Source organism: Octopus bimaculoides, chromosome 2 (assembly GCF_046866305.1).
Source record: "Octopus bimaculoides isolate indiv1 chromosome 2, ASM4686630v1, whole genome shotgun sequence".
NCBI classification, from domain to species: domain Eukaryota; kingdom Metazoa; phylum Mollusca; class Cephalopoda; order Octopoda; family Octopodidae; genus Octopus; species Octopus bimaculoides.
The window spans coordinates 32693724-32720946 of NC_142929.1; the positions used below are offsets into that span (position 1 = coordinate 32693724).

Consider the following 27223-nt stretch of genomic DNA (forward strand, 5'->3'; position numbering starts at 1 on the left):
TTTTCAGTTTCCAGCCAGAGTTCTGTATCTAGTACTGGTAGTCTATGGTTAGGGTGTTTTGTAGGGTAGTCAATCGTGACCTTAATACTCTGGTGGATGGAGTTAGCTATTTGCTGAATGCTCTCCATAGTATTAGTTTCTATTTCTATTTCAAGAGTACTCTCTTGTGTGGGTGCATTTACCACTACGTTGATATCATCAACATAATGAGAGTACATATTCATGAGTATGGAGTTGTATGTCAGGTGTTCCTTAAGCCTTCTGTCTCACCATACCATGAAAAGGTTGGCCACATCACCGGCGATGCTGACGCTGATGGCTGCCCCCTTGTCCTGGGCGTATATTTTGTTGTTAAACTTAAACATGTGGCCTTTTAGGGTAACTCTTATACTAGCTCGAAGTGCATGTGCGATCATTTTCTTTACCTGATGAACATTTGCAGGGGTCCATATGGCTCTGGTCCATCTGCTCCATCTCTCTATAGGTGTCTTCCTAGCCATAATATATATATATATATATATTTAGTTAGGATATTCAGCTCATAATCGTAAGGCCATGATTTCGATTCCCAGCAGTGCATTGTATCCCTGAGCAACACACCTTATTTCACAGTGCTCCAGTTCACTCAGCTGGAAAAAATGAGTAGTACCTGTAATTCAAAGGGGCCAGCCTTGTCACATTCTGTGTCACGCTGAATCTGCCTGAGAACAACATTAAGTGTGTACATATCTGTGGAGTGCTCAGCCACTTGCACATTAATTCTGCAGACAGGCTGTTCCATTGACTGGATTCACAGGAACCATCTTAGTGCCACCAATTTCAGTGAAGGTACTTCTGTTTCACCAATGTTACTTTGAAAAGTATATTGATCAACAGTGTTGGTAAAAATTGGGACTAACAAAATTCATTACATCCTAAGTAGGATGATGAGGTGAGAAATGCCTTAACAAATTCATATTTGCCCTTATCCATGATTTTCTATTTCATAATCCTTGATATGGTGACAATTTATCTATTATTCAAATTTTCAAACTAAGAAAGAATGACATCCAAATATGTGTTGATAGTGATGATGAGGATGACAATGATGATGATTATGACAACAATAGCAGCAGTAATGGAAGTGGAGTGGTAATGATAACTATGAAAAATGAAGACAACAATGATGAGGATAGTGGTGGTGGTGGTGGTGGTGGTGGTGGTGGTGGTAATGATGTTTGTGACAAGGATGATAATGACAAGGATGCTAATGATGGTGGTGGTCATGATGTTGGTAGTGATAATAGCAAGAGTGGTTGTAGTAGTGGTGGGGCTAATGATGATGATGATATAGTGGTGCTGCTAATATTAACGACAATGATGATAATAGTGGTAGTGATGATGATGATGATGACAATGGTGATGATGACAATGGTGATGATGACACATTGTTACTACAACTACTAATACTGTGAGGTAAAACACTGCCAATATAAATAGCTCTGATACTCTTGCCTCTGACCTATCATAGCAGAGACATTGCCATTGTTCTGTCAGTAAACTTTTAATACTAACCAAACCTAGCTCAGAACTAAATAATATTAAACTGGGTTTGTTTGACTTAATATATTTTTTACTTATGGTTCATTTTTTTCCTTTCTTTTGCAGGCCTTTTTGTTAAATTTAGGTCCATAAAGATTAAATGGATTTGAATAATCTATATATATAGAAGAATAAGAATGAAACATTTCACTGAGATTAGTGTTGTTAGAATTATATTTGAATTGTTCTAGATTAGTAATTGGTAAACATATGCAGTATAACAATTCCAGAAGCTTGTAATTTTTAAGTATTACAAAAGAAAATATTTAGTAAGGTGATTTGGTTGTGCAGCAAATGTGAAAATAACAAGGGAACAAAAAGTATAAAAGGGTAGATAGAATCACCATTCTTGGAGTAACAAAAGCAACAACAGTAAAACATGGATTAAAAGTCAGCCATATATTACCATTATAAAGCTTTAAGATTTTAAATTGCCATAAGTTATCAGCATAAAGCCATAGGATTTTAAATTGCTATTAGTTACCATTATAAAGCCTTAGGATTTTAAATTGCTATTAGTTACCATTAAAAAGCTTTAGGATTTTAAATTGCCATAAGTCATCATTATAAAGCTTTAGGATTTTAAATTGCCATGAGTCATCATTATAAAGCTTTAGGATTTTAAATTGCCATAAGTCATCATTATAAAGCTTTAGGATTTTAAATTGCCATTTCTCTGTAGAATACCAAGAAACTCTGTTGGTTATTTAAAAGCCTTACTACACACAACCTATTGTGCTCCATTATCGTTTACTACACAGGCCTAACACCACCATCTTGTTCTATCTCTACAAATAATACTGTTATCATTATCCCTGCCTTCTTTCACTAACAGCATTAGCTGAGAAATCTTGAAAGGAAATCCAAGATAGGCTGAATAATTTATAGCCTTTGTAATCTGAATTTGAATCTTGCAACAGCTAAATTAACTTTTCTATTATACAATTAACATCACTATTAATCAAAGATTAGTGATAACAGAAACTATTTACATCATATTACTCATCCCAGGGTAACATTTCACAAATACCATTTAAAATATTTCTTTTTGAACTTTCTGTCTCTTCAACCCTAACCCTAACCCTAACCCTATCCCTACTTCAATTTCTTACTATTGTATCTGCTATTTTCATCCACCCACAGCTATTTAACAAAGATCTATATATAAATCTTTGTCACTCCTTCCTGCACTGTTATATTACCTCAAATATCAACATTTAGAAAGTGAGCCAACAAGGAAGTCCCTTCATGGTCACTAACCCTGCAAGAAATAGCTGTCAAATTTCTCTTGAATTACACCTTACTTTCTTAAATAGCAAAGGATACATTGGATGATGTAATTTCTGGTATAACAGATAATATACCCTCAAAAATATTGATGGTTATGAGTGGAGTGCCTTTGATTCTAGGTCTGATTTGGAGCTAAAACATCAACTAATATTAAAATAGTAACATTACCTAACAACAAATGCTTTTCTCTACTAAATACACTAGTGTCTCATTAATAGCTTTACTGTTTAAATAGCCCAATCACTGCCACCAACAACAACATAGCAACTATAACAGTAACAACAACACCAATAACACCATTACCACTACTAATGTGACCAACATCAACACCATCATGCCAGAGATGACCAGATATTCTGCAATTTAATATGAAATATTTGATCATTGAAGCAGTCCACATAAATTTAAACAAATAAAAAAAAAATTATATATATATACATATATACACATAATATATACACACAGGCAGGTAGATGAGTTGGTAGATAATTATAGTCAGATAGGTAGGTAGATAGCTAAGGATGAATAGACAGATAGGTAGGTAGATAATTAGATAGGTAGATAGACAGGTAGATAGGTAGATAATTAGACAGGTAGATAGACAGATACATAGGTAGATAGGTAGATAATTAGATAGGTAAACAGATAGACAGGTAAGTAGGTAAATAGTGATAATTAGATAAATATACCTCCTTATGCTGACTGAGATATACATAAGAATACATTTATGTATATATGCACATGCATATATATACTTTGTGTGTGCATGCGCACGCACATGCATTTTCGTTTTACAAATCATGTGTATTTGAAACAGAACCCTCGTTCTTCAGTTGGCCTTTTCCAGAAGACCCTCCAGGCCAGGTTATAGATGATCCAAAAAGTACACAGAGTTTATTGCCAGAGGCTATGCTGATGTTCTTACTGTTGAAAATCTGAATGTACCATCTTCATTGCCACTAACACCAAATTTCATAACAGCCACCTTAAGAATATGTACAATTACACTTCCCCTGATCTTGTTGGTATTACTTATCTGCTTCTTAAATACAGCAGCCTATTTCTACTGCACCAGCTTTCACTCCTCTTCTAATCCTACCTTTATAATAGTGTTCCCCTGCAAAACTGTTGAAAATTGCCAGTGTTGTTTCCTTGTTCAAAATGGGTTACAGCACATCATCTGTAAGCAATTGCTCTATTTGTTTCACTAGTTGTATCACCAAAGTCATGGAACCCTATTTTGGAGAGATTCTCTGAAACTTTAGGAACTCTCATAAATTAATTTTAACCAACATAGTTTGGAGTAATCCCTAACTGCAGCTGTTGTGACCAACTCGTTTAGTTTCTTGGGTTCTTGATGACATCACTTGAATCACAGATGGCAGCTCATGGATGACTATCATCTATTTTGATTCACCAAAGCCCTTTATTCATTGCTACACAACTGACATATAACAAAGCTTTCTCTGCAGTAGTGGGGGGGGTTAATCATTATAACTATTTGAAGTCCATCATTTTTGATTGAAAAGAGATAGTCATAGTACTAAGGTAACATTTGTATCCTATATGATGCTATCTGAAGTCCTGCAGAGATTTGTTTTTGGTTTCACATGACTGGAGATTGATTAACCGATTACAATGAATAAGGACTGAGTGAACTGTCAGTGGGGTAGTTGACGGTGTTTGTTCAATCATGTTGGTTAACTGCATTAGCTTGACGTATGTTGATTTAACAGTCAGTAGTTGAATAGTGAATACTCTGAGTATCATACCTATATCCCAGTAGTACAGAGTGCATTCTGTGTTAACATATATTTCTGCAATAGGTTATTTTTAGATAACCACAACAAACTATTTATTTGTGCAATACCATTTTACACCAGGTGTGTATACTGCATCATAACAGTTCCCTATTCTTTTTGTTGCTTATATTAATGAAATAGACATTAACTTGAAGTATGTTACTGCACAAAAAATACACAAACATCAGGCTGTATCTTGAGATTAAAAACAAAACTGTTCCTATGCACTATAAGTCTTTTTTGCAATCTGGTCTAGTCACAATGCAGCAATGGATTGCTGGCTTACAACTTAAACTAGTGGTAAACAAATGCACTACTATACATTAGGGAAAGAAAGCCTAGAATTTACATTATTTCTCCACAGCACCAAATTTAAGAAGTCACCTTGTGGATCTGACTTAGGCAATAACGTCAACAATGATCTGCATTGGACAAACCATATTTCTAAAATATCACTCAGTAAGAGCTTTGCCTGCTGTTCCCTGATTATCTATTTAAAGTTATATATGGTTATGGTGCATCCACACAATTTGCATCACCAGATTGAAAACACCACCTTGCCCAGAATATCAATCTGATGGAAGCTATCCAATGACATGCAACCAGTTGAATGGCCTCCATCAGTCCCTTATCATATCTTAAGTGATTTGATTCTCTAAGCCTCAACACACTAAATTTTTGACATCTAGCAGCTGACTTGGTGGAAGCCACAAGATTATCTACCATCTTTCCATCAACTTAGGCCATTTTGAATTTAATATCTCTACTATCTGTGGACATGTTTATAAAATCAAAATACATAGCAACACTAATGATTTTTGGAAACATTTTTCATGCTCAGAATTGTCAAGGCATGGAATAAACTAAACATGTCACTTGTTAGCTGTCCAGACACTGTATTCTTCAAAAATTCTAGATTTCCCCAAATTCTCTAACACTACTCCTGACATGCCTATGCAGCCTTTCCATTTTATCACTCTTTTACTGTTCACTTTCCCATTTCCTTTCGATTATAGATAGGTAAGTAGGTAAATAGAGATAATTAGATAAATATACTTCCTTATGCTGATTGAGATATACATAAGAATACATTCAATTATTATTGTTACCTTTCTCTTACCTAGCTTATTGCTACTTTCTGTCCCCACGAGTTGTGCGCCCTTTCCCTATGAGTTGTGCACCAATATTACATATAAGAACTGTATATTATAAGTCCTTTATATTACATTTAGCTTTAATTGTTGATAGCAATCAGAAATGTGTTTCTCCTCATTCAGTATTTCTGAGTACTTGTCTTTAGTGTACATTGAAATACTTTTGATAGTTATTAACAAAAGATTCTCATCAAACATATTGTTGCTTTTATGTTATAATGAAAACAAGAAAATCAAGAACTAGCTAATGTATTAAGAAAGTGTTATAGTATTTAATAAATGCAAGTTTTGCAATTACTCTAACACACGAACTTCAGTTTCTAGTCTGGTTTTCTAACTACTCAGCTCTCTTAAACATTACATAAAACATAATAATATTTGTAATTTAAAAAACCAATAAAAACTTTTACAATCATTTCATAATTCAAATTTTATAGGAAATAAATTTTCTCTTTTTTTGAAAAAAAAGTGTCAATAAAAATTATGTTTATCACACTTTTCTTTGCATTGTGATATTCATTTGGAATTTGATTTATAAGTAAACATTGTTTACTGCTTGTAATTTTTGATTCAGAAATTAGTACATGTAATATTTATTAGCTTCATTTAGCTGTGTGTGTGTGTGTGTGTGCGTGTGCGTGTGTGAGAGAGAGTGAGAGAGAGAGTGTAAAATTTTTGGTGCTTACTGTTTTGATAAAATAAGTTCCAAAGAAGGTGAATTCTGTTATTTATTTATGTATTTCATTTACTGATAAAATAAAGTGGAATCAAATATGAAATATTTGACTATTATTTAGTAGTGATATGCTATTGTCCTCAATTAAGGTGGTAATATAGAAGGTAAAGCAGAAGTCATATTAATCTGAAGCCCTTAACCCTTTTGGTAACAACCCTGTTGAGACCATCCATGTTTCTCCAATATAAACTTCCTATTTTAAAATTAGCTTAAAACCTTTCATAAAAATTTCATGTTAATATATATTCCTAACACCAGCTTGTTCATAAAAGTTATTTTACTAAATTCTTCATTATTTCCAAAATTAATTACAACAAAAGTAGTGTATTTCAGCAATAATCTGGTTATGAAATAGTTATAAGAAGTCAAATAATCATCACAACCAAGAATTGAAACTGTTCTGTTTTCAACATACTCTATGTTGCTTTCTATTCTTCACATAATTTACAGTTATCCAAAAACAACCACTTAACTGGGTGTATAATCAAAAAGAATAATAGTTACTATATTAATAACTTTTGGTCTCTAGTCAGGCTTATCAACAATTTATATTAAACTTTATAATTAATTATGTCTTAATACAAATAACTTTTGATCTTAAAGAAAATATATACAATTATTTAGTGTCATATTTCTTCAGACAGATATCTATATTGTTACAAATAAGATTTTGAAATTTTCATCAACAACAATGTGATGCCTAAAAATGTCATTCCACATATTGGTATATTTATTGTTATGACTACAAGTCCAATAGTTTTTTTTTACAGTATTCTTTTTACCATTCGGTATGTGAATTCATATTAAATGTTTAGGATATACTAATATATATATAAAATGATTTTGTGATATTGTTGCAAAGTAATAATTTGTTTATAACCAAAAGTGTATTTGGCTTCTCATGGAACAACTACATGGATAGTTAATAAGTAAGTACATGAATATTTGCCCAGTGGGTAAAGATACCCATTGGTCGTGAATGACCATGGGATTGCACCTAGAAAGTTACCCTCTGAGGCACAAGTCCAAGAAAAGTTGTTTTATGGAAGACCAGCAGTCACCCATGAATACCAGCCTCCCCTCTCCACACCACCAATGTTATCCAAGAGAAAGGCAAAGACCGATACAGCTGAGTGAACTGGAACAACATGAAATAAAGTGTCTTGCTGAAGAACACAACACAGCCTGTTCTGGGATTCAAACTCGCTACCTCATAATTGTGAGCCTGACATTCTAACCACTGAGCCATGTGAAAGAACAAGTAAACTAGTTCCCTCATTGGGCAGATGTTCTTCCACTTATGTTTTCTATCTTTCTATATATGTATTTTATATATAAGCTTGTATGTGTGATACAGAGCTTGTAAAATAATAAACAGTATTACACTTATCTTTAGGCCATTCTGCTATTAATCAAATGGTTTTAAGATCTTATTACTATTGACTAACAAACATCCTTGGCATATTATTATTCTAGTTCAATATGTTAACACAATTTGATATGGATAACACATTATTTGAATCATTTATAGTTTTCCATTATATAGAATAATGAGTTTTCAAGAACTGACCACAAAGATGTAAAATAACTGCCAGATTATTATTTATTGAAATAATTATCAATCATTAAAATAATTGCCAGATTAACAAGTAAAGAAATAGATAAGAATATATTACCTGGATTCATTATTAATGTTTTTAAGCTTTACTAACTTTGAATGAAGTGATATCTTTAGAAACAAACAAGCATTATATTTTAAATTTTTGCATTTAAAATAGTCTTGAAAAGTATATAATTTTCTAAATTTTGGTAAAATTGTTAGATTTGACTAACATCATACATACAGTTATCCTTTGTTCATATTACAAACAATAATATGGTCGTACTTAAACCACCAAACTCTTCTAACTGACTCAGTCACATCACATCATATTGTGACCTGTTTTCCCATCAGACTTATATCAGACATGCTAAACACTGGATATCTTTAGAATGAATATAGTAGTACTGACTAACCTGAATAGAATCTGCACTATTGTAAATCTGATCTGATATAAACAGTTTAAAATCATTATACTTCAGTTGTTAGACTTACATTACCCTTCAGTCTATAGAGATTTTAATTGCCAAATTAATTTACAACAAACCTGAATATGTGATATTACTCAGAATTAATTACATTTGCGCAAAGCATGGCATGGTTTTTAGTGAGGCAGAATAAAAAGCCAGTGTGGGGAATCTGTGTATTTCTTTAACATTAAATTGATTAACTTCATGTCAAAGACTTGCTCTACAAGTGATACCTGAGATTATCCTACAACAATAACAGCAATAACAACATATCAGTGTGTATGTTTGCATATTAAAAGAACTGAGGCTGAAACATTTAATACCTAACGCATAATCAGAAAGTGAACATTTAATCTTACATGAATAAAATAATTACACTTAGCACCTGATTGGAAAATGAGAGTAGATTTACATTAGTTAATAGGATTTATATCGATTAAAAAGAGCATTCCTTATTAAATAATTACTTCATAATTGTGGATATATTAATATCAACCCTTTTATAAATATAAATATTTGCAAAGCTCTCAAGAGGATATTCTTTCTGCATTCATGTAAGCATACTTTTTATCTTTTACTTGCTTCAGTCACTGAACTGCAGCTATGCTAGGGTACCACCTATCTTGAAGGGTTTAGTTGAACAAATAAGCTGAAACATTAGCGTGCCGGGCGAAATGCTTAGTGGTATTTCGTCTGCCGTTACGTTCGGAGTTCAAATTTTGCCTTTCATCCTTTTGGGGTCGATCAAATAAGTACCAGTTACGCACTGGGGTCGATATAATCCCTTTGTCTGTCCTTGATTGTCCCCTCTGTGTGTAGCCCCTTGTGGGCAGTAAAAAAAAAATAAAAAAATAAAAATAGGCTCCATTATTTATTCTTCTAACTCTAGTATTTATTCTACAGGTCTCATGCTAAACCACTAAGTTACAGGGATATAAACAAACCAATACCAGGGCTATAGTAGCAGATACTTACCCCAGGTCCATGCAATGGTACGGAACTTGAAACCATGTGGTTGTAAAATAAGTTTTGTAACCACACAGCCATGCCCGCACGTAATAAATTTATTTATAAAAATGTGCATTACTTCTTATAACAGTATTCTGGTTACCAATACTCATCATCATCATCATCGTTTAACATCCGTTTTCCATGCTAGCATGGGTTGGATGATTTGACTGAGGACTGGCGAAACCAGGCTCCAATCTTATCTGGTAGAGTTTCTACAACTGGATGCCCTTCCTAACACCAACCACTCCAAGAGTGTAGTGGGTGCTTTTACGTGCCACCGGCACAAGGGCCAGTCAGGCGGTACTGGCAACAGCCACGCTCAAATGGTGTTTTTTACATGCCACCTGCACAGGAGCCAGTGCAGCGGCACTGGCAAGGACTTCACTCGAATGTTTTCATGCTACTGGCACAAGTGCCAGTAAGGCAAGGCTATGAAGAACTATACCATTAACATTACTACAACTACATTCATACCAATTTTAACAAGAATACTGATATCATTTTCACCACTCTGATATCATGGTTAACACTACTATTAACAGAGTTCTTCTACTACCATGCCATCATTAACAATACTATGTGCTATACTTCTAGCAGTATCAATTATACCATCACCCAACAATGCTATTGACCCTTTAGCATTCAGATTACTCTATCAAATGCAATGCTTATTTATTCACATTTTGAATTAATCATGCATTATCTTCTACCTTCAAGTTTCCAATGATGTGATTGTTTATTTTCATGACATTGTAGGCTAGGTCTGAGGAGTCAGATCTGGTCAATTTACACATAAAACAGAATATTTGGGTTGGATATGGCCGATTTAAATGCTAAAGGGTTATTAGTAATTGTACCACTTCCATACTATCAGTAACAATGGCATTAATATTACTTCTACCATTCCCATACCATCACCAACAAACAATAATATTACAGCCATGAATCAGTGAGGAAGCATCTATAATCTGCTAAGGGCAGCAGCAAAGTCATCATTGAATCCAATGCTCCACTTTTAAAAAGGGAAGGTCACATTGGTTAATACAATCCTAGATACATTATCTTTTACTTTTTTATCTGTTTCAGTCATTTGACTGCAGCCATGCTGGGGCACTGCCTTGAAGGGTTTTAGTCAAACAAATCAGCCCCAGGACTTATTTTGTCAAGCCTAGTACTTATTCAATCAGTTTCTATTTTGTGGAACTGCTAAGTTACAGGGACATAAACACACTAACACCACTTGTCAAGCAGTGGTGGGGGAACAAAGACACATGCACATACATATAAAAGTGAGTTTTGGGGAAATATAATCCAGATAGATACCATGTTAGCTCTCAGTTGGGTTCCAGATGCCAGTTAGCCACAACAGTCTGTGTCTACTATAAATTGTTAGTCACATGGCAAATTCTTCTACATTATTGTAAGTGTCTACATTATTTTCACCAATAGGTACAGGTGTGGCAAAAAGCTTGCTTACCAGCCATATGGTTGCAGGTTCAGTCCTACTATGTGGCAGCTTGGGTCCTCTACTATAGCCTCAGGCTAACTAGAGTCATGTGAATAGATTTGGTAAACTGCGTAGCAGCTCATTATGTGTGTGTGTGTGTGTGTGTGTGTGTGTGTGTGTGTGTGTGTGTGTGTGTGTGTGTGTGTGTGTGTGTGTGTGTGTGTCCTCCATCACTGCTTAATAACCGATGCTGGTATGTTTGGATCCCTGTAACTTAGTGGTTCAGCAAAAGCGGGCAATAGAATAAGTATCAGGTATCAAAAAAAGAAATAGTACTAGGGGTTGATTCATTCAACTAAAATATTCTCCAAGGTGGTACCCCAGCATGGCTACAGTCTAATGACTAAAATAAATTAAAAGGTAAAAAGAGAAAAGGATAATCTCAACATAAATAAAAAGCTATTCTGTTTCTGATAGCTGATTATTTCCAACAGTAGAAGTCCATAAATATTTATAGGGGAAAGGAAGCAGTAGATTACAAGTATGTTCATCCCAGTATTTAACTGGTATTTTGTATTCTTGACCCAGAATGAGAAAAAGAGAACGTTGATTTTGAACTCATTTGTTAAAGAGTGTAACTAAATACATCAAGCTATTTAATATGCCAGCTTAACAGATTCCTCTAAACTACCATCCTGACTACTATAGTATTTAATCTTTCATCAACACCAACATACAGTATGGAAATTATTAACTCCAGTTTTCTGTAGTCATTGGATTTGCTGAGTATATAAACAGACTGACTGCTTATTTCTCTAGGATTGGTGAAAGTGACATAGACACCCCTGATAAGCAGTAGATAGATATAAACAGGACAGTAGATTATAATCATGTCCACTCCCAGTATCTAACTGGTATTTCATATTCTTGACCCAGAATGAGAAAAAGATAATGTTGATCTTGAACTCATTTATTAAAGAGTGTAACTAAATACATTAAGCCATTTAATGTGCCAGCTTAACAGATTCCTCTAATCCACGACCGTATTTAATCCCACATCAACACCAACATTACCTCTACCACCACAATTAATCACGCAAGCCTAATCCATGTCCTTTCTTTCATCACCCATTACTCCCTTACATCCATCCCTCCACTACCATTACCACCGCCATCATCAAACATTTACTTATAATCAGAATCCTACTGAACTACCTGACAACACTTGTTATAATATCAGATTTACAGTTCCCAGCAACTGAAAGCTTGGTGATGAGAATTTCTTCCTCTCCACCACTTTATCAATAGCGCCTCCTCCTCTTGTCTTTTATCTACCATTCTGAGAATAACAATCAAGATGTTTACAGAACTATCACGTTTATTCTAATGACCTCATGCTCATCATAATTGTCACCAGTAGCAGTAACATAACAAAAATGTTTAATAATCACTAGTACACTAAGATTACCTGCATCATTAAAATGATGATCATCATCATCATCATCATCATCATTATTATTGCTATCATAATCATCATCATTTATCCTTTTCCTACTTTACTCCACCATCACAATCACTATTTATATCCTGTCCAGCAGCATTACTATTTGTCATCTTAGTCAATATCACTATGACCATCACTTTCATAATTATTAACATCACCATCGTCATCATCATCGATATCATTATCATTATTGTCGTCATTATCATCATCATCGTCGTCGTCATCAATGCTAAATTGTCATCATCTCCATCACTTTCCTTCACTGCCATTACCAGTGCTATTTTGATGACACTGATTACAATTACCACCATAATTCTTCTCTCATCACTTTGGTATGTGTCCTTCTAGCTGTCATCAGCAACAACACACTTCTTGCCTCTCAAACCACATGTGCATATACATACACACACAAGCATGCATGCTCACCTGCACATGCACAAACAGGAGGTAAGAGCCAGCTTGTTCTTGTACCATCTCTAGTCAATATGCAGAACTGATTCTAACAAAGGCAGACACAGTAGCTCCTCCCTACCCACAGGATAGCCATTATGGCAACAAACTTGCCAGTGACATCCCTTTGAAGAAGTGTTGATCTGAAAGTATCAAAAGGTTTTGGTTTTCACTAATATCTCAGTAGATTTTTGATCAATTGCCAACTAACTTAGTATAAGCCTTTCTCTTTCCTTGTCCCATTCATGCTCCCACATACATAAACAAACACACACACACATACAAACACACACACATATATATATATATATACAAACACACACGTGCATGTACATATACATACATAAAATGGAAATGCACATATACATAAACATTTGAAGCATATATATATATATATATATATATATATATATATATATACATATGTGCACATATATGTGTGTCTGTGTGTATATATATATATATATATATATATATACGTATATATACAATTAAGATAAAAGGATCTTCAGAGATTTATGCATGAAGTATATATATATATATATATATATATATATATATGCGCATGTACATATATGTATTTATACACACACGCGCACACATACACCTATACACATACATGTGTGCATACATGTAGTTTCACTTATATATATTTATAAGGCACAGGAGTAGCTGTGTGGCAAGAAGCTCGCTTCCCGACCAAATGGTTCTAGGTTTAGTTCCACTGCATGGCACCTTGGGCAAGTGTGTTCTTCTACAGCCTTGAGCTGACCATATCCTTGTGAGTGGATTTAGTCGACAGAAACTGAAAGAAGCCTGTCATATATATATGTGTGTGTGTGTGTGTGTGTGTATGGCCGTGTGTGTGTCCCCCACCATCGCTTGACAGCTGATGTTGGTGTGTTTATGTACCCATAACTTAGTGCTTCAGAAAAAGAGACTGATAGAATAAGTACTAGGGTTCAACTAAAGGCAGTACTCCAGCATTTTGATTTTGTCAATTATCCAGTATAGTAGGGTCAGTTGGACACATTCTCTGATGACAGGGAGAGACTTTGGTTCATTGGCTGTCACTGCTGATATCCTTAAAATATCTGATGGAGTAGGATATGGTCTTGTCACCTGCATAGTTAATCAGGTTATTTAGGAAGATGTCATCCCCAATGACTGGTGTAGCAGCATTATAGACAGCTACTACAAGGATAAGGGAGCTGGATGGAATTACAGAGGCATCAAGTTACTGGACCGAGTGATGGTAGTTATGGGAAGAACTATTGCCCAATGAATTAGAAACAGAATTAGATTAGATGAAATACAACTTCGCATTGTGCTGGAGAGAAGCACTACTGATGTTATCTTTATAGTCAGACAACTGCAGGAGAAGTATTTGGTTAAGAATAAACCATTGTACTTGGAGTTTGTTGACTTGGAGAAAGCTTTTGATAGAGTACATCACTGAGTGATATGGTGGGCTCTGAGAAAGCTGGGGTAGATGAGTGGCTTGTAAAAGTCATACAAGCCATGTATAAAGGTTCTGTTACATAAGATAAGAGTTAACCATGAGTACAGTGATGAATTTAGTGTACAGGGAAGTGTTCATCAGTGTTCAATTCTCAGTCATCATTATCTTCCAGACTATAACAGAGGAATTCAAGACTACCTGCCCCTGGGAACTGCTACATGTTGATGATCTTACTCTCATAGCAGATTCTGTGACAGAACTAGGATAGAAATTTCAGATGTGGAAGCAAAACATGGAATCATAGGGCCTTAAGGTTATCACAGCAAGACTAAGGTTCTAATAAGCCAGAAACAGACAGGACCCTTCTCCCATCAGGTAAATGGCCCTGCTTGATATGTAGGAAAGGTGTTAGCAAGAACTCTATAAGGTGTACCCAGAGCAATCTGTTGCTAAACCTTTTAATCTCTTCTAACAACATACATGAATATCATGATGATGATGATGTGTGTGTGTATGTGTGTATGCATTTGTGATTATGCATGTAGATATTCATATATGTATATATTGTTTATGTGAGGAATCATGGCCTAGTGGTTAGAGGGTTGCACTCATGATCGTAAGATCATGGTTTCAATTCTTAGACCAGGTGGTGCGTTGTGTTCTGGAGCAAAATGCTTTGTCTCATGTTGCTCTGCAATCACTTTGACACCTGGCGCATAATACACTGTGAACCTGTTCAGTTCAGACAATGTTGATTTGATGGAGGAAATGAGGTAATGTACGGCACATGTGTTTGATCATTATAAATAAACCCTTTGTGCAGGTTGTTCAGCAAAAGCTAAACATTCACATATTGTCCTTGATGGGAGAGTCCACCAAGCTCGGAGCTGAGAAAACTGATAAGGAGGATACAAGAGGCGGTCGAAAAAGCCAGCTTCTATATATGGCTGAAGCGGGGAGACCAAATATGGCTTGAAAGTCATAACATGCCTAGGTGAGACAGGCTGATACTGAAGTGGCTTCACGCCCTCCATTGTCAGTTAAAGTTTAGACAGTGTCATGTGACAACTTGCTGGGGCTACTTGCTGGAGCCTAGCAGTGGGAAGTTTAGACAGTGTCATGTGACAACTTGCTGGGGCTGCCTACTGGACCCTAGCAGCAGGTATAAAAAGGGGAATTTGACATGACAATCAGTTGGACGCTGACACTCGTTGATGCTGCATCGAAGAGGCCAGGGAATAGAAGAAAGAAGACATGCACCCAACACCAGAGCTGAAGACACCTCCAAAAGGGGGGGCCCCGCCACGTCAAAACGGTAGAGGAGTAGGGGCCGAAACTGGACATGGTTCCTCCTGATGATGTCTTCAGCTAACTGGATCCTAATCCACCAAGGGAAGGTATGTCAGAAGAAAGTAATTCAACAACGCGGGTTGATGAACCATAAGACGTGTGGCCAGAACCTCCTGGAAAATAACCATAGTGAGGGACATTCCACAGTTGAATTAGAACATTCACAAACAGTGAAAGAAGACATGCACCCAACACCAGAGCTGAAGACACCTCCGAAAGGGGGTGGCCCCACCACGTCAAAATGGTAGAGGAGTAGGGGCCAAAACCGGACGTGGTTCCTCCTGATGATGTCTTGAGCTAACTGGATCCTATAAAGGAGCTGTTGTGGTAGCAGACCACGAAACATGGTTGAAATTCCTATAATTTAAAATTATATGTATGTAATATATATATAGTTCTCCCTATATATGTGTGTGTGTGTGTGTGTGTGTGTGTGTGTATACACACCATCACATACACACACTTTCACTGTTGTTAGCAAATGAAGCTCCTCAAGTCATTTGCATGAGTTTCATGTTGTTGATTATTCAAAACAATAGAAAAAAGCAGTGTGACTATGTACAAGTAAAAATGCTCATTAACTCTTTGAAATATGATAAGTCACTGTGATTTGATTGATTGCCAAAAAACGTTAAAAATGTATGAATCATTGATTTATTCAATTTTTATTTTTTGTCAAACATGAATTATATATTTATTCAGTCGCAAAACAGGTTTCCATGTTTTTCAGGAGTATATGTGAGAAACACACCAACAGGAATGAGATTATTGTTTAAGCCATCCTCAAGTTAATGAAAATCTGAATTTTTATCATTTTTTTTATTAATGATCTTTCACGGTATGGCAAAACTAAGATGTGGATATGATTTTAAGCAGTTGATATTTGGAAATTCCCCAATAAATATTGACAGAAATATCCGGAAGAATTCCTATTTTTCATTTGTGAACAAGCATTCACTAATTCATATACTCTTCTCCATAATTTGTGAAGCACTGTCCAAAGAAGCTACAAAAACTAAAACTTAAACAGCAGCCCTGAAATTTCTAGTAATGTGCATTAATATAACATCCAAAAAAGGAGTACATTAAGTGCCTTACTGGAAACACTACATTGTATTGAATCAAATATGTATTCAATGTTCTTTAAATGAAATGAATACAGGAAAATGAGGTAAGCCTCAAAATTTCCTCCACAGTATAAACAACTAGAATCATTTGAAGTTTATGTTTTCAGTATGATAAAAACATTTTTGTCTTTTTTTAAATCATTCAGCAACTTTTAAAACATATATGAAAATTTAATAAAATCTAAAAACACCAAACACACTTATTTCTTTAGATACAACCAAGATATGGAAGAAAATGGTAAATGGTATTCAACAGACACCTTTCCAGCAATATACAAAATACCTATGAGAGAACCAACTCTATTACTCATTATTAGTTTACAAGTAAAAAAGATAGCCACCAGCATAAAGTTAGATAATAGAGTAAAATCTTTAGTGGGAACCATACAATACTTTTAAAGGTCATAATGAGAATTTTCTTCAAACATCAAATATATATAAATAAATCTGCGAAGAAGTGAAATAAAATAAGTTGGAAACTTTCCAGCATTTACGACACTGTATCATTAAACATACTATCTCTCTTTAAAATTCTATCAACAAACATTTACTTTCAGACACTCAAGAAGCCATCTTACCACTTCACTGTCCAAACATATATATGGAATTTAAGTAATGATAACAATAGCAAATATGAATTCTGTTGCTTCATTATGGAACAGGAATCTCCTTACATTAATGACTCTACAAAATGTGATTTTTGTCCCTTTCCGAAGTATAACACATGATAGTAATTTGCACTTTTGAACTAAATATCAGAATTGGTGAATATACATTGATATATGTGGAACGGTTGGAAGGGTTTCCAAATACCAACTGGTTAAAAATTTTTTTTTTTTTTTATTATACTAAATTTGTCACACCCCAAATGATAGTCATACACTGAAACAAACAAACAAACAAAACAAACAATTTTTTCCTTTGTACTAAACAATAAGCTAACCCTTTACTTTTGTGCATGTTTTATTATCAAATGCATGAAAATATGTGTTTTTACAGACAAATAGATGAATGTACCATGTGTTCTGTGTATACAAATAGAACAGCTGACTTGATTTTGGGGGCGTTTTTTTGGCAATCAATCAAATATCAATGTTAAATATGTTTACCTACACCTTTGTTTATATATTGCCAAACTACTTACTTGCTTAAACGGTTTGAATAATTGGCAGGGTGAAACTCAGCATAGATATTCAAGAAGTTCCAGCTTGCATCAAATATATAAAAACTCTACTTTATATATTGAGTACTTTTTACTGTGTTTGTAAACATAAAAGTTCACCAACCCATAAGTCTAAATATCATTAATACAAGTGCTAACCATTAACAATATTTCTTCTGACATCACAATATACTGGAGTGAAAGAAACAGACTATATTTTTCATTTTAAAGATGAAAAATATAGTCTTTATTTTTTTTACATGCTTAATTCAGAACTTATTTCAGTTTCAGTGCCATTGAAAAGAATTCTGGTTCAACAGATTGAAAATAATTAAGCATATACCAGAGATTAAATAGTATTTTAACCATTAAGAGATAACTGGAGCAATCTAGTTTACTAGAACGATAGTACATCTTTTCAACACTATCTATACATTTCTAAGTCTATTAAGATTCAGATAAAAAAAAATTAAGGATATTAAATGATAGCATCATTTCACGTTTAGTGTGGAAGCATCAGTAAGCTTTGTCTACAAAATATCAATAATCATGCACAAAGAATTTATAATTCGAATGGAATTCAATAATCAATACATAATTTTTAATATTGAATCACATTTTCACACCCTTTGTAATATTTATGCTTTTCTTTCGTGGTTTTATATCCATTTCCCCATATTAGTACGAATACAGACATTTTCTACTATTTTTTGCTTCTTTTGGTGCTTGTATCAATTACGGTGACAAAATTGGTTTTATTTTTTTATTTTTTAGTATTGGAAGCAGTTCTCAGACAAATTACTCAAAATAGAACAGCTGCTTTTCTTTTATGATGTAATAAAAGGAAGACAGACAATACCTAGAACCTTTTGTAAGGCCTCTTAAGACTGATTTGAAAAAAAATGAGGTAAAATGCATCTTCAAGGTTGTGTAGACTGGAGTTTTGATCCGAATGCTTGGAAAAGGGTCGATTCTGCAAATGCCACATGGCATTAGACTGGGTGACCATTTGAGCAAATGTAGACTGTTTGGTTGTTTGATTTCAGGAATAACATCAATAACTTCTGAAGCTTTTGTATTTTTATATCATCATTTTACTCACAAAATCATTAAAAGGCATATCGCACATTATATATATAATGTTATATATGCATTGTATATAAATTATACATAATATATTCATATGCATGCACTCTCTCTCACTCTCTCTCTCTCTCTCACACACACACACATACACACACACAATTATATAATTATTTTTCAGCAAAGAAAGAAAAGCACAATGAAAGAATAAAATAAATGGAAACATATGATGTGTACTTACGATGTTTCTTCTTTGGACAGTGTTGGATCTGACATTTTCTGCGTATGATCGGTTTTGTAGCTGGGTCACAATCTTCAGTCGGTTGACGTGATGCAATATCAAGGCATTTCACCAGACGAATCTGGTCACCAGTTCCACAAGTTTTGGTGCACTAAGAAGATAAAAAACAAAATACTCTTTTTTGAAAATGCAAAATCTTGAAGTCAAATTGATTTATAATTATGCATAAAATGATATATTCAAATACACTTATCTCCAACCACCCAACGCCCACACATACATATATTACATTCACACATACATATATTACATTCACACATTCATATATAGGAAGAGAGAGAGAAATAGAGAATGAGGATCAGATAGGAAGATGGATTCAGTAACAACCATTCTGGAGAGCAGTGCTTTTGTGAAGTGCAGGGGTGAGATGTGGACCCCTACAACATGCCACAGTGAAGGTATTACACATAAAAGACCAGTAATTTAGAATTAAATTTCTGTACAGAGTAGACATGGACTTTGCAAGCTGTAGTGAAAGCAATCCATCTTAGACAGCAGCAGCTCTGAGTAAAGCCTGATAGAGCGCATTAGAAACACTTCAGTCCTGTCAGGTAACAAATGCAAATGACAGAGTAAAAAGCACAAAGTGATTCGTGATCAGAAGGGTATCCAGACATAAAAGGAAAATATCAAGAATTTTAACAGTCTTATCAGTTCTACCTCCTTTGGAAGCAGAAATGATTTTAATAAAACAATAATTTATATTATTTACATTATTTACATTTGACGGATAATTGTTCTCATCTTGTTTGTTGTTAACACAATGTTTCGGCTGATATACCCTCCAGCCTTCATCAGGTGTCTTGGGGAAATTTCAAATCTGGGTTCTCATACCTAAGGTATTTTTCAATATTATTATTATTCAGGTCATTGCTTGGAATCGAACTCAGAATCTTGGGATTAGTCGCCCATGCTCTTAATCACTATGCCATATGTCCATGGGCATATTGCATAGTGATTAAGACACCTGATTTTACACACATATGATATATGTGTGTATGAATATGTTACACGCCACACACAAACAAACCTACTGTTAACCTACAGGAAGAACTTAAGTTTCATTTCAGAGAATGCTTGAATGCACAATTAAAAAAAAAGAAAAAGCCAGGTTAGCAGCACCATGTAAGAGAATTTAATTGCTATATTCAGAAAGAAAACTGTGCTGCTAGAATCTATAATGTAAATAGTTGATACAAAAGTAGAAAGACTTAAACAGTTGACAATGGAAACATCACAGCCCTCAAGTAAAGATGAAATACTAAAGACTTGGCAAGACGTAGTTTCTATGAAACCTGCATTTGTCAGGCTTCACACATAAAATTGTACTGAATTGAAACATTTACAGATGTTGTATCATATAAATGCTACCAATGACAGCAAGAATGAAAGGACATCAATACAGTGGTAGCTATTATGAAGTTGATGGTAGTCAGAATTAGTATATGAGTTTAGATTATGAAACTGAAGCTAGTTGTGGTGTATCAGATGACATTTGACATGCTGTAAGTGCTGAGATCAAATCCCTGAAAGAAGTTCTGTCTTCATAAGCACAGTACATATGGTCAGTGTCTTTCTTCACCTTGTTTCTTGAGTACGTAGCAAATGGTTCAGGTTTGCTATCTGCTTTAGTCTACAATCTAGTGATGTGGACGATTTGTCATTCATCTACTTCATATCATAAAAGTGATGCAAAGTTAATATCCCTGACAAAAATCACTACAGAGCTTATGAGATGTTTAGTTGTTCTACATATACAGGGGTAAACCAAAAAATGACCTTCAATGTGGTCACTTGAATTGCTAAAATAGCAGCCAAGTTTCTCTCAAAATGCACTTATTTTCTTTAAAAAAGGTTACATTGGACACTGAAGTCATGGATATACTAAACACATCTTTGAGGTCCTGTCTATTGAACATGCAGATATAAAAAGGATCATATTTTTTTGTTCTGCCTTTATATCTCACCCCCTTTTTTTTATTATATTGGAGCCCTAGTATGTATTACCTCCTTTTTTTGTGTGTGTTTGGGTCATCTGTATGTAGATGTGACTAAAGGATGCTGCAACCTTGTTAAGTGAGCTTTTATAAAATCATTCATAGATGGCAGGTGAATTGCCCAGAACAATTTCCTCCAAAATTTATTCAAACAAAGCACAACACACACACCCACACATACACATATCTCTAATTTTTCAACTTATCAAACCTCAATTGGTGAAAAGCCCACAACCTTCAATGCCAATAAATTGTTGTTGTTCCTGAACATCGATTTGTATACCTGCCATGGACTGGTCAAAGTTTACAAACTTTCTAAACTTAGATCCTTGGATCTTACAATTACACACACACACACACACACACACACACACACACACACACACACACAGATACAATCCAGATGATAGGTTTGTATACACTTTTCATGAAGGCACATAGCTTAGTGTTCAGAGGTATTTAGCTCACAATCATGAGGTAGTGAGTTCAATTTCCAATGGAGCATTGTGTTCTTGAGCAAGACACTTTATTTCCTGTTGTTCCAGTCCACTCAACTGGCAAAAATGAGCAATACCTTTATTTTAAAAGACCAGCCTTGTCACATATTGTGTCATGCTGAATCTCCCTGCGAACTACGTTGTGAGTACATGTTTCTGTGGAGTGCTCAGCCACTTGCATGTTAATTTCCTGAGGCTGGCCGTTGTTTGGGTCAACTGGAATCCTCATCATTGTAACCAATGGAGTGCCAGTTTTATACACCTTCCATCTTCCCACTTTCATTCACAAGCTATGGCTCACCTCAAGCCTTCAGAGGATGACATTTGCCCAAAATGTCATGCAGTGGGGTTGAACCAAATATCCCATTGTTCTAAAGCAAACAACTTAATCATTTGGCCATGTATGTATGCAGGTATCATACATATATGTATCTTTGTGTGTGATGAGAGTATGAGTTTTAATGACAAATTTGAGAGAAAAACTTCTAAACTTGGGATGTATGTAAAATTATGTCTCTGGCTTTGAACAATTTATAAGATCATAATTTCAGAAAATTGTCTTAGATTTTTTACTTCAGTTTTTTAAATTATTGAACAGTTGGAATTTTTACACCTTAATCACGAATGTAATGCTAATTGGAGAATTTCTATTTTGGTGGGCGGGGTTTCTCCCCCAACCACAGCTCAGTTCCATATCTAAAAATAAACGTGTTTGTGGACACTAGCTTGCAAATTATTTTGTGCATTATTTTGTACTTATATAGAGTTACATATGAATGTATATATGTGTATGTACATAATTTTACAGCTCATTGATTGCCTGTATGGTGGCAGACTATTTAAATAGACAGACAGATTGACTGAGAGATAGACTTGTAGACAGACAGAGAAATAAATAGATAACTAGATAAATAAACAGAAAGATAAGCAAATGAATAGATTCATGTGTTTATATGAGTATATAAACATTTGTTTCTGAGAGTGAATGATATACATTAATATAAGACATTCTTACATTTATGATAATAGAAAATACTAAGATGTTGAGCATATTCCTGACTAAATATTACACGTTTATTCATACTAATGCAAATATATACATAAGCTCATTTATATATATTTGCATACATTTACACACACGCTCAAATGTTAAAAAGTCTGACTCAAATTTATAGGCTCATTAAACTGGAGCTTATCTCAGTTTCGTACTAAGAATATAGATTACTCCTTTGTATAGGATGTCAGTCCACTGCAAGTTAACTGTTACTTACAGCTAACATTCATTTAAGCTGAGCAGATTGGTATAACAGTAAGGGTTGTATCATGTTGAATGGTACAATGTGCCACCCAGTCTAGGAACAAAAAGCAACATTACAATCATTACTCCAACACCTCAACCACTAAGCTATATGCCTTTGATTGCATATACACCAACACATATAAGCAAACTCACACATAATGACAGATGGAGTTTTTTAGCTAAAGCATTAATACCACTGTACTACAACTATATCATCATCATTATTACTATCATCGTTGTCATTGACATTATCACCAGCATCATTTCTGTTTGTTTCTCCATGCTGTTATGAGTTAGACTAAACTTCTTGAATCAAACTAGATGTTCTTTCTGTTATCTGACCTTACCTGTTCACTGAGTTAGGTATTTCTATTATTCTAGTCCTCATTCACCAAAAATGATTAAACTACTGAAATTTCCAGTCTTTTGTTTACAGGAGAATATCAACAAATAGTAATTATTTTTTGCTCAGCTGTGTTAATGAGGACACAGAAAAGAGACACTCATACACATGCATATATATATATATATATATATATATATATATATATATATATATATACACACACACACACACACACACACACACACATACATATATGTCTGGCTTCTTCTTAGTTTCTATCTGCTGTGAATTTCACTCCCAAGGCATTGGCCAATCCAAAGATCTCTCCTAGAATACACATTCCAAAGGTGCCACACTGTAGAACCAAACCCAGAATCATATGGTGGCACAGCAAACTTTGTAACCATGCATCCATGTCATCGCTTATATCCATGTATGAAATCCTATCCAATAAGTTTAATAAACATATATTTAATCTCACTGTGAGAATATATGAATATGCACATATCTATCATTTCTGAAACAGTACTGTGTTGGAGTTTTTTGTTAATAAATGTATTTGTAATTTGATACACTCACATCATTACTAAATATATATATATATATATATATATATATATATATATATATATTCACACTGAAGCCAGAAATTTGTTGTAGAGATAGTAGACAGAGAAATAAGTAAATTATAAATACGAAGAACATAATTTCAGTTATTCGTTACAAGATTTATAAGATGATCGTTATCCTGTTTGTAATCTCAGAATATGTTCCTGAATTAAGTAATTCAATGTAGCTCGTACGAAAAACAGAAATTAGATAATTGAATAATTATACAAATAAAATAAAATAAGTAAGAAATGAAGACAAACAGTATTGTATGAAATGTATAGAAAAATCAGTTTAGAAGTAAAAAGAATGAAATGGAGCAGAGTAACTGAAAAACTAGAGAAAATAATGATTGAAAAGGAAGTTTGAAATGAGGATGGTAATGGAGTTGTCACTCTTCTACTATCAATTGTATTGAATTTATAAGTCTTGCATTTATCAGTGTTCATACTGACACCATGAAACATGGTTGTAATTGAGAAAAGTTAAGAGGAAATCTTTGTTTAGGATATGTCTGCCTTCCATTAACACTGTCTGTCATCAGATATATTCCTCTCAAATCATAAATAAAGCACGAAGCGTTTAAAATGTTGGAAAGGAGCAAGTAATGGAGAGTGTTTTGTCCAGCTGAAATTATAAACCCATATCCGTATGTGATGTGATGTGATGCGATGTGATGCAATAACATTAGGCACATTGAAAGGGAAAGACAAGTAGGTGTATGACATATATATATATATATATATATATATTAAAACAATTAGTTTAAACATTTATGGAACTTTTGTCATAATGCGCATATCTCTACATAGAAACGTACACTTATATATGCGTGCACACATAAGTACATAGAAGCATAAATACATAGATACATACACATTGATAAATACAACTGTGCATACATATATGAACACATACACATTCATAAATACAAACAAGCACCCAAACACACACACACATATATGTAAGTATATAATATATATATATATATATATATATATATATATATATATATATATATATATATATATATATATATATATATATATATATATATAATAAAGTTGTGGAATACCGTACGAGTGGAAATATATATCTATATATATATATATATATATATATATATGTATGCATGTATGCACACAACATGGTTGTTGCTGGTGTCATGTAAATGGCACCCAAGAGATCATAGTTGTGGCCATTGTCAGTAGCATGATCTTTGAATGTTGGGCCTCACAGTGGTGATAACAAGAGACCAAGACCTATGATGATAGGCTGTGCTTGAGAAGACTTGTCAAAGCAAGTGAAATCATAGTCATGGCTATTGCCAGTGTCATGTAAATGGCCCCAGGAAATTTTAGTCATGGCCTTTGCCAGTCTCATGTAAATAGCACCTGTGCTGATGGCATGCAAAAATCACCCATTACACTCTTGGAGTGGTTGGCGTTAGGAGAGGCATTCAGCCATGGTAACCATGCCAAATCAGACTGGAACCTGGTGCAGTTCTCTGGTTTACCAGTTCCAGTCAAACCATCTGACGCATGCCAACATGGAAAGCAAATATTAAATGATGATCACACACACACACCTTAAAAACAATGAAACTGAGATCCTGAAAAAGAAATGCCTTGCATCATCTTGTAAGACTTTTATTTTAAGACATTCATATCTTGTAAAACATTTATTTCTTATCAGTATGGTTAGAGAGGAGTTGTGCCCATAGGATCTGCTCACCCTCTGAGTCTGATAAAATTGACACAACTAATGTTTCTCTCAAACAGGTGAAAATCATCATTTTCAAAAAAAAAAAAATTGGGTTTGGAATTCTAGAGGACCCAAATTATGAAAATGAAAGAGTGTTCTAAGCACTACTTAAGAGTAGGTGCTGAAAAGCTCTTGGCTTTAAGGGCATTGCAAGAGGCCTGGTTGGGGGCTCAAACTTCCAAGTTCTTTTACCGGGCTTAGAAAAACTGAGGGACTACTGCAATAAGTATGTGAATCTGAGAGGGCAATATGCTGAATAAAATCATAATTAACTAATCTTACTGTATTTTCTTTTACCCAAAACCAGGAACTTTTCAGCACACCCCATCATACGTAGTGCAAGAGCAGTATCAGAAATAGTAAATGCAACATGGATAATGAGAGGACAAAAGGTACTCAAGTCAGGAGCATCTGGTGGGAGGAAGCACAAGACCTACAAATCCCAAGGGGCAGAAGCCACTGTAATAGTAATAGAAGAGACAGTGAGAGCTGCCAGCATAGTTGTTGGCCAGAGACCGGAGTGTGTTGTTGATTTCATACTAATTATTTAAGTAGCCTTTCTATCCCAGATGTAGGAATAATAATAATAATATACTGTGGATCTCACCTCAACTCTACAAAGGGTTAGAAACTGTTGGGAGATGAAGTATTTCCTATTCCTGAAGATAAAGGTCAATCTTTCTGATGCAGTTTTAACTCTGTTGAGAGCATGCATTTGTCAGCAGACATCCCCAGATATGGTGAAGCTTAGTATTTGGAGCCCTGTGCTGATTATACTTATGGGACTGTAATAATGTTATTATTTGATATTCATAGCAAGTGTGTATTTGTGCTGTTGAGGGTGACTGGATTGGCATGAACTCCACTTGAATTAATTTTCAAAGTCTCTGGTTCATGGAGTCAGGTGTGAGGTATGTGACATCTAGGTTGCAGGAAGATGATGCTTGAGTGTGGAAGATTAAGGAGGAATGGGAGTTGGAATTCACTTGTGTCAGAGTAATTGTTGTTTCACCCTTTAGCATTCAGATTATTTTGTTTGAGTGTAATATTGTTTTGAATTAATCATAACTTATCTGATAGCTTTCAGATTTTGACAATCTGATCGTTTATTTTTTAGAATGATATTGTAGTGTAGGTGTGAAAGGCTAAATCTGGCTGGTTTGAACATAAAACAAGTAAA

The 27223-nt window shown here is 34.4% G+C and overlaps 1 protein-coding gene across 2 annotated transcripts in view; it reads right to left on the reverse strand.

Moving 5' to 3' along the window:
* LOC106871710 (A disintegrin and metalloproteinase with thrombospondin motifs 6) overlaps positions 1-27223 on the reverse strand; it is a 294912-nt gene that overhangs the window by 10674 nt on the left and 257015 nt on the right. The window contains exons 24-25 of one of the 2 annotated variants that reach the window (XM_052976057.2): positions 19471-19621; positions 3175-3227 (exon numbers count right to left, since the gene is read on the reverse strand). In XM_052976057.2, the coding sequence (XP_052832017.1) occupies positions 3175-3227; positions 19471-19621 (204 nt within the window). The remainder of the gene's footprint in view (positions 1-3174; positions 3228-19470; positions 19622-27223) is intronic. The other variant, XM_052976060.2, reaches the window with a different exon arrangement.